The 10,000-nt window shown below is 47.0% G+C and overlaps 1 protein-coding gene across 4 annotated transcripts in view; it reads left to right on the forward strand.

Moving 5' to 3' along the window:
- Positions 1 to 364: 364 nt before the first annotated feature.
- Positions 365 to 10,000, forward strand: part of LOC307021521 (uncharacterized protein) — a 24,200-nt gene continuing 14,564 nt past the window's right edge. For 3 of the 4 annotated variants that reach the window (XM_079653720.1, XM_079653721.1, XM_079653723.1), the window contains exons 1-4: positions 365 to 504; positions 3,819 to 4,002; positions 9,139 to 9,360; positions 9,464 to 9,538. In XM_079653720.1, coding sequence (XP_079509846.1) covers positions 3,951 to 4,002; positions 9,139 to 9,360; positions 9,464 to 9,538 — 349 coding nt within the window. In that variant the 5' untranslated portion in view covers positions 365 to 504; positions 3,819 to 3,950. Of the gene's footprint in view, positions 505 to 800; positions 1,036 to 3,818; positions 4,003 to 9,138; positions 9,361 to 9,463; positions 9,539 to 10,000 lie in introns of those variants that run through there. The other variant, XM_079653722.1, reaches the window with a different exon arrangement.

Here is a 10,000-nt window from a genome sequence, read left to right on the forward strand (position 1 = left end):
TATAAAAACATTTTACATATTTTTTATTGTCATTCAGTTATTTTTATTTACTGTTTATATATTTTATAATAAAATATAATTTTTTTAATTTATTTTTCACTCCTCTGGTATTTTGTGATCCTGTCTCTAGTCTGAATGAGTTATCTGCTTTATTCTTATTCATTGACCTTTCACAAACCGGCAGCACATCCAGGTTTTTAATTCACATTTACATCTTCTGTCATTTGAAAACGCTCCGAACACGCATCAAACCACACGGTGAATAATCACCAGATTAAAACAGCTCACCTGTGTGTGGGGAGGAAAGGGTTAAAGATGGAGGCTGCTTGTGTATTCCTGTCATGGCTTCTTCCTGTGTGTGACGTCAGAGAGAGAGAGAGGGGGGGGGGGGGGAGCTGCTGCAGGAGGAGGAAGAGGAGGAAGAGGAGGAGATTTATAGGACAACAGCAGCAGGAGGAAGAGGAGGAGGAATCCTTACAAGCAGCAGCACCTCGTCTTCTTCAGGTATTTACCCCTCATCATCTTCATTATTTCATCCTGAGAGGCTTTATATGAGAGGGCAGATGATGAAGGTCATAGAGAGGAAGAGGAAGGGGTTTATAGACGTCTCTCTCCTTCCTCTCGTCATCAGAGGTTTCTGTGACTGAAGGTTAGTGTCATGGAGCTGAAGGGTTAATAACGAGGCTCGTAGTGACGATGCTCTGCAGCAGAAGCAGCACAGGACTCCTGCTGCTCTGCACACTGCACTCCTGCTGCTCTGCACACTGCACTCCATGTGATACAGGATATATAACCAGCCTGTTGTCAATCATCCGGGGTCTCATCAGCCTGTCGTCCGTCTCTCTGTTCGTCGTGGTTTCACAGTGCCGTGCAGAGAGCCTTTCACGAGCTCTACGATGTACCCCATGTCGAATGAGATCCTTTCTACGCAACCTCTGTATAAAACGAGTGAACCGTTCGGTCTGCAGCAACATGTACCCGACGTACAACCCCACGGTTACTCCTGTTGACAACCAACCCTAGGAGGAGGAGGATGTACGCTTTGATGTAGCTTAGGATGAATCCTACGATGTTCTCTACGACGATGTGCCAAACAATGTACCCCGCAATGTATCGATGTACCCTAAGATGTAACAATATAGCCTACGATGTAGCGATGTAGCCTACGATGTAACGATGTAGCCTACGATGTAGCGATGTAGCCTACGATGTAACGATATAGCCTACGATGTAGCGATGTAGCCTACGATGTAACGATGTAGCCTACGATGTAACGATGTAGCCTACGATGTAACGATGTAGCCTACGATGTAACGATGTAGCCAACGATGTAACAATGTAACAATGTAGCCTATAATGTAACGATGTAGCCTACGATGTAACGATGTAGCCAACGATGTAACAATGTAACAATGTAGCCTAAAATGTAACGATGTAGCCTACGATATAACGATGTAGCCTACGATGTAACGATGTAGCCTACGATGTAACGATGTAGCCTCCGATGTAACGATGTAGCCTACGATGTAACAATGTAGCCTACAATGTAGAATACGATGTAGCCTACGATGTAGACTACAATGTAACCTACGATGTAGACGATGTAACAAGCTGATCCAGATTTGCGTCCGATATGACGTAATATCTGAAATGTGGACCCACGGCCCTATCAGAAACGTTTCTATCAGAAACAATGGCCGACTGTTTTGGACGTAATATGGTCGGTGTTTACATTAGCATGGCTAACACTCAGAGCTAACCTGTACTGGAGAGCATGTGTGTGAAGAAGCAGGAAGTAGAAAGGAACTCACCTTGTGGTATAACCGGCAAGAGAGAAAGCCTTTGAGCTCCATACTGTTTCAGAGAGAATCCTTGATAATCCATGATATGGCGTTTCATCACGGCAGTATTTAGTTTAGACAGTAGCTGCCGGGTCCCGCATGAGCTCAGACCCCTCCTCTTTAAAGCTTTATACCCAAATCAGCACTTTAGAAACAGGAAGTAAAAAGGAACTCACCTTGTGATATAACCGGCGAGAGAGAAAGCCTTTGAGCTCCATACTGTTTCAGAGAGAATCCTTGATCTAATAATCCTGGTGTTTCATCACCGCAGCCTTTTAGACAGTATCTGCCAGGTCGCGCATGAGCCGGCATAAGCTCCGCCGCCCCCTCTTATTTTTTATTTTAGCCTTTATTTATACAGGTGAACGTCTCATTGAGAGACAGGGTCTCATTCTCAAGAGACCTGTTGGTGCCCAGAATCAGCACTTTAGAAACAGGAAGAGAAACAGAGATGAGGCATGAATGGGTGATCTGTTTGGTACGTTGACCACTATCTGAGACCTATGCTATTGCCTAAACATAGCATGATAGGTGACATTTAATATCGTACAGCGCAAGATATCCAACTATATTCTCAACGACTACCCTTAGACAACCTTTACGACATACTTTATGACATCGTGAACTGCTCTCGCGCTCGTCTTTACACTTCCTTACGAATTTCTCTCCGACAAACTCTATCACACACTCTCTGATGCACAAAGACGAACTCTCTGAAAAACTCTACAATGTACTAGTGTTGCACGGTGTACCGATATTTGAAAGGTATACCGCGATACCCTGCCGTTAACAACGTTACGATTCCTCCGTTTCATTAGTATCGGTACTTTAAGAATGACGGGGGAAAGTACTCCGGGGAGAAAGCGCTGTTTTAATAAGAGCCGTGTGTGTTCAGCGCTCTGCTTCCACTTCCTGCACTGCAGCCGGGCCTGGAGTCCCGCCCCTCTCCAGCACGCTCTAAGCCCCTCCCCTCTCAAGCACGCTCTAAGCCCCTCCCCTCTCAAGCACGCTCTAAGCCCCGACCCTCTCAAGCGCGCTCTAAGCCCCTCCCCTCTCTCGTGCAAGCGCTAGCTGCCAGAGCATGTGAGAAAACGAGAAGCATGGCTGCAAGTGGGAATGCAACTGCCGCTGCGCCTCGGCTTGTTGACAAAAAAGACGCCAGAAGCGAAATGTTGATGTATTTGAGCGATATCTCTGACAGTGAGGGCAAGCCTACGGACACCACGAAGCCCGTCTGTGACACATGTGTTCATTTGATTTAATACGAATTCTTGTCATTTATTTTATTTATTGTTCTCATTGTTTAAAAGTTTGTGTTCTGGTTGTGGTGTGAAATAAAGCAAAATAATTAAATGTGAGACTGTTTCCCTTTTTTAAGAAAAGTATTGAAAAAGAATCGGAATCGCAATTCTTGACTTGGTATCGTTATCGAAACAAAAATGTTGGTATCGTGACAAGACTACAATGTACCCTACGACTTACCCTACGACATACCCTATGACGGACTCAACGACGTACCCTACGACTTACCCTACAACTGACCCTACTGTACGTACCCTACTGTACGTACCCTACCGTATGTATCCTACGACGTACCCTACGACTTACCCTACGACGTACCCTACTGTACGTACCCTACCGTATGTACCCTACGACTTACCCTACGACTGACCCTACGACTTACCCTACGACGTACCCTACTGTACGTACCCTACCGTATGTACCCTACGACGTACCCTATGACGTACCCTACGACGTACCCCATGACAATAACACAAACTGTCCAATCTACCCTACAACATTCCCTATTTGTGAGGCCTGCATGCTTTGACTCCCAGAGTGCACTTCACCCTCTAATGTCCAATCACAGTGCTTCACGTTATCATTCAACAATCTCTAGTCTCTTTAGCAGCTGAGGCTCATGGGTATTGTAGTCTTTAGATGTAGTGTCACAGTTTCCTCTGTCTCTCCTCTCAGATCCAGGAGGATGGAGGGGTCTCTGCGGCTCAGTTTGCCCGGAGCCTGAAGCCCTCGCTGGGCCTCACTTCCTGTCCCGCCCCCCCTCTGTGAGGAAGCTTCTCCGTCTCTCCGTCTTTATTCTCCTGAAACATGGACAGCTTCCGGCTGCCGCCCGTCATCGAGGAGGTTCTGGATGCATCCGGTCAGTGCAGTTCACGAAACAGTGTTATTACGTCTGGAAGCATCCGGTCAGTGCAGTTCAGGGAACAGTGTTATTACGTTTGGAAGCATCCGGTCAGTGCAGTTCAGAGAACAGTGTTATTACGTCTGGAAGCATCCGGTCAGTGCAGTTCAGGGAACAGTGTTATTACGTCTGGAAGCATCCGGTCAGTGCAGTTCAGAGAACAGTGTTATTACGTTTGGAAGCATCCGGTCAGTGCAGTTCAGGGAACAGTGTTATTACGTCTGGAAGCATCCGGTCAGTGCAGTTCAGGGAACAGTGTTATTACGTCTGGAAGCATCCGGTCAGTGCAGTTCAGGGAACAGTGTTATTACGTCTGGAAGCATCCGGTCAGTGCAGTTCAGGGAACAGTGTTATTACGTCTGGAAGCATCCGGTCAGTGCAGTTCAGAGAACAGTGTTATTACGTCTGGAAGCATCCGGTCAGTGCAGTTCAGGGAACAGTGTTATTACGTCTGGAAGCATCCGGTCAGTGCAGTTCAGAGAACAGTGTTATTACGTCTGGAAGCATCCGGTCAGCGCAGTTCAGGGAACAGTGTTATTACGTCTGGAAGCATCCGGTCAGTGCAGTTCAGGGAACAGTGTTATTACGTCTGGAAGCATCCGGTCAGTGCAGTTCACGAAACAGTGTTATTACGTCTGGAAGCATCCGGTCAGTGCAGTTCAGGGAACAGTGTTATTACGTCTGGAAGCATCCGGTCAGTGCAGTTCAGGGAACAGTGTTATTACGTTTGGAAGCATCCGGTCAGTGCAGTTCAGGGAACAGTGTTATTACGTCTGGAAGCATCCGGTCAGTGCAGTTCAGAGAACAGTGTTATTACGTCTGGAAGCATCCGGTCAGTGCAGTTCAGGGAACAGTGTTATTACGTCTGGAAGCATCCGGTCAGTGCAGTTCAGGGAACAGTGTTATTACGTCTGGAAGCATCCGGTCAGTGTGGTTCAGGGAACAGTGTTATTACGTCTGGAAGCATCCGGTCAGTGCAGTTCAGGGAACAGTGTTATTACGTCTGGAAGCATCCGGTCAGTGCAGTTCAGGGAACAGTGTTATTACGTCTGGAAGCATCCGGTCAGTGCAGTTCAGGGAACAGTGTTATTACGTCTGGAAGCATCCGGTCAGTGCAGTTCAGAGAACAGTGTTATTACGTCTGGAAGCATCCGGTCAGTGCGGTTCAGAGAACAGTGTTATTACGTCTGGAAGCATCCGGTCAGTGCAGTTCACGAAACAGTGTTATTACGTCTGGAAGCATCCGGTCAGTGCAGTTCAGAGAACAGTGTTATTACGTCTGGAAGCATCCGGTCAGTGCAGTTCAGGGAACAGTGTTATTACGTCTGGAAGCATCCGGTCAGTGCAGTTCACGAAACAGTGTTATTACGTCTGGAAGCATCCGGTCAGTGCAGTTCAGAGAACAGTGTTATTACGTCTAGAAGCATCCGGTCAGTGCAGTTCAGGGAACAGTGTTATTACGTCTGGAAGCATCCGGTCAGTGCAGTTCAGGGAACAGTGTTATTACGTCTGGAAGCATCCGGTCAGTGCAGTTCAGAGAACAGTGTTATTACGTCTGGATGCATCCGGTCAGTGCGGTTCAGAGAACAGTGTTATTACGTCTGGAAGCATCCGGTCAGTGCAGTTCAGAGAACAGTGTTATTACGTCTGGAAGCATCCGGTCAGTGCAGTTCAGAGAACAGTGTTATTACGTCTGGAAGCATCCGGTCAGTGTGGTTCAGGGAACAGTGTTATTACGTCTGGAAGCATCCGGTCAGTGTGGTTCAGAGAACAGTGTTATCACGTCTGGAAGCATCCGGTCAGTGTGGTTCAGAGAACAGTGTTATCACGTCTGGAAGCATCCGGTCAGTGCAGTTCAGAGAACAGTGTTATCACGTCTGGAAGCATCCGGTCAGTGCAGTTCAGGGAACAGTGTTATTACGTCTGGAAGCATCCGGTCAGTGCAGTTCAGGGAACAGTGTTATTACGTCTGGAAGCATCCGGTCAGTGCAGTTCAGAGAACAGTGTTATTACGTCTGGAAGCATCCGGTCAGTGCAGTTCAGAGAACAGTGTTATTACGTCTGGAAGCATCCGGTCAGTGTGGTTCAGAGAACAGTGTTATCACGTCTGGAAGCATCCGGTCAGTGCAGTTCAGGGAACAGTGTTATTACGTCTGGAAGCATCCGGTCAGTGTGGTTCAGAGAACAGTGTTATCACGTCTGGAAGCATCCGGTCAGTGTGGTTCAGAGAACAGTGTTATTACGTCTGGAAGCATCCGGTCAGTGCAGTTCAGAGAACAGTGTTATCACGTCTGGAAGCATCCGGTCAGTGTGGTTCAGGGAACAGTGTTATCACGTCTGGAAGCATCCGGTCAGTGCAGTTCAGAGAACAGTGTTATCACGTCTGGAAGCATCCGGTCAGTGCAGTTCAGGGAACAGTGTTATTACGTCTGGAAGCATCCGGTCAGTGCAGTTCAGGGAACAGTGTTATTACGTCTGGAAGCATCCGGTCAGTGCAGTTCAGGGAACAGTGTTATTACGTCTGGAAGCATCCGGTCAGTGCAGTTCAGGGAACAGTGTTATTACGTCTGGAAGCATCCGGTCAGTGCGGTTCAGGGAACAGTGTTATCACGTCTGGAAGCATCCGGTCAGTGCAGTTCAGAGAACAGTGTTATTACGTCTGGAAGCATCCGGTCAGTGCGGTTCAGGGAACAGTGTTATCACGTCTGGAAGCATCCGGTCAGTGCAGTTCAGGGAACAGTGTTATTACGTCTGGAAGCATCCGGTCAGTGTGGTTCAGAGAACAGTGTTATCACGTCTGGAAGCATCCGGTCAGTGTGGTTCAGAGAACAGTGTTATCACGTCTGGAAGCATCCGGTCAGTGCAGTTCAGAGAACAGTGTTATCACGTCTGGAAGCATCCGGTCAGTGCAGTTCAGGGAACAGTGTTATTACGTCTGGAAGCATCCGGTCAGTGCAGTTCAGGGAACAGTGTTATTACGTCTGGAAGCATCCGGTCAGTGCAGTTCAGAGAACAGTGTTATTACGTCTGGAAGCATCCGGTCAGTGCAGTTCAGGGAACAGTGTTATTACGTCTGGAAGCATCCGGTCAGTGCAGTTCAGGGAACAGTGTTATTACGTCTGGAAGCATCCGGTCAGTGCAGTTCAGGGAACAGTGTTATTACGTCTGGAAGCATCCGGTCAGTGCAGTTCAGAGAACAGTGTTATTACGTCTGGAAGCATCCGGTCAGTGAGGTTCAGAGAACAGTGTTATTACGTCTGGAAGCATCCGGTCAGTGAGGTTCAGAGAACAGTGTTATTACGTCTGGAAGCATCCGGTCAGTGCAGTTCAGAGAACAGTGTTATTACGTCTGGAAGCATCCGGTCAGTGAGGTTCAGAGAACAGTGTTATTACGTCTGGAAGCATCCGGTCAGTGCAGTTCAGAGAACAGTGTTATTACGTCTGGAAGCATCCGGTCAGTGCAGTTCAGGGAACAGTGTTATTACGTCTGGATGCATCCGGTCAGTGCGGTTCAGAGAACAGCGTTATTACGTCTGGATGCATCCGGTCAGTGCAGTTCAGGGAACAGTGTTATTACGTCTGGATGCATCCGGTCAGTGCAGTTCAGGGAACAGTGTTATTACGTCTGGAAGCATCCGGTCAGTGCAGTTCAGGGAACAGTGTTATTACGTCTGGATGCATCCGGTCAGTGCGGTTCAGAGAACAGTGTTATTACGTCTGGATGCATCCGGTCAGTGCAGTTCAGGGAACAGTGTTATTACGTCTGGATGCATCCGGTCAGTGCGGTTCAGAGAACAGTGTTATTACGTCTGGATGCATCCGGTCAGTGCAGTTCAGGGAACAGTGTTATTACGTCTGGAAGCATCCGGTCAGTGCAGTTCAGGGAACAGTGTTATTACGTCTGGAAGCATCCGGTCAGTGCGGTTCAGGGAACAGTGTTATTACGTCTGGAAGCATCCGGTCAGTGCAGTTCAGAGAACAGTGTTATTACGTCTGGAAGCATCCGGTCAGTGCGGTTCAGGGAACAGTGTTATTACGTCTGGAAGCATCCGGTCAGTGCAGTTCAGGGAACTGTGTTATTACGTCTGGAAGCATCCGGTCAGTGCAGTTCAGGGAACTGTGTTATTACGTCTGGAAGCATCCGGTCAGTGCAGTTCAGGGAACTGTGTTATTACGTCTGGAAGCATCCGGTCAGTGTGGTTCAGAGAACAGTGTTATCACGTCTGGAAGCATCCGGTCAGTGTGGTTCAGAGAACAGTGTTATTACGTCTGGAAGCATCCGGTCAGTGCAGTTCAGGGAACTGTGTTATTACGTCTGGAAGCATCCGGTCAGTGTGGTTCAGAGAACAGTGTTATCACGTCTGGAAGCATCCGGTCAGTGCGGTTCAGGGAACAGTGTTATTACGTCTGGAAGCATCCGGTCAGTGCAGTTCAGGGAACTGTGTTATTACGTCTGGAAGCATCCGGTCAGTGCGGTTCAGGGAACGACGCATCTCTTTCTGCTTTTTTAAGTACAATCTATTCTGTCCTGTGTTTATGAGTTAAAAACTGGTGGGAATATTTTGTATTTGAATATTTTTTAATAAAATTATAATATTTATTTTAAATAACATTTTAAAAATATTTTTCATTTGATAAAAAAAATAATTCATGATGTTATATTAAATAATGTCTAATAATATATATTTTTTATATTATTATTTATACTTTCCTCTAAGATGCTTTTCTAATATATATATAAATGAAAATACATAAATATAAATAAATCCTATTATTTAATATCAGACTCTGTCCCTTGCTCGCCTCTCAGGACTTCCATATATTTGGAAGATTTTGTTTCTAAAATGTTTAAATATCCCTCCTCCGTCTGACCTGAGATTCTCCTCTCTGCCACCAGAGGGAGCCAGAACACCAGCGCTGTCATTTCTGTTCATTAAAGTTCAATAAAGAACATTACATTAATTAAATGAAGTGTTTGTACGTAACTGTTTCCTGTCAGCTGTTTGTGGAGGATTAGTCATTTATGTAGTCATTTTAATATATCGTTATATTAGCATGAACAGCTAACCGTTGGCTCTTTCCTCTGTGATGAAGACGAGCTGTGTGAGATGAAGGAGACAAGACCGATCATGCTGGGAGAAACTCTGACGGACAAAGAGAGGGACTCTCTGGAGGAGAAGGAGGAGGAGAAGGAGGTGATGGAGGAGGAAGAGGAGGAGGAGGAGCTGAGGTCTCAGGTGTTCCAGCTGATGATGGAGCTGGCCGACAGCAGAGAGGTTTCTCAGAGACAAGAGGAGAACGCCCTGGAGCTGCAGGGTCAGAGCAACACCTCACATCGATAGAGAAGTATTACTGACACACAGGACACTCACTCCTCCTCTCCTCCTCTCCTCCTCTCCCCCTCTCCTCCTCTCCTCAGGTCTGCTGGAGGAGGAGCGTCTGGCCAGCGCTCACCAGGCGGAGAGTTTCACCCGACAGATCCAGAGACTGCAGGGTGACCCTTCTTTATTAACATCTGTTATTATTTCAGCCGCTGCATCTTAACTAGTATAACTTTCACGGTTCAGTTTCACTATGTGTTGTTGGTGTCCTGACTGGAGGTGGACCACACGCGTCCTAAAACGTCCTCTTGTCTCCTCTTGTCTCCTCTTGTCTCCTCTCGTATCTTCTTGTCTCCTCTTATCTCCTCTTGTCTCCTCTTGTTTCCTCTTGTCTCCTCTTGTCTCCTCTTGTCTCCTCTTGTCTCCTCTTGTCTCCTCTTGTTTCCTCTTGTCTCCTCTTGTCTCCTCTTGTCTCCTCTTGTCTCCTCTTGTCCTCTATTGTCTCCTCTTGTCTCCTCTTGTCTCCTCTTGTCCTCTATTGTCTCCTCTTGTCTCCTCTTGTCTCCTCTTGTCTCCTCTTGTCTCCTCTCGTATCTTCTTGTCTCCTCTTATCTCCTCTTGTCTCCTCTTGTTTC

This window comes from Notothenia rossii (genome assembly GCF_949606895.1).
Source record: "Notothenia rossii genome assembly, chromosome: 10".
NCBI lineage: Eukaryota > Metazoa > Chordata > Actinopteri > Perciformes > Nototheniidae > Notothenia > Notothenia rossii.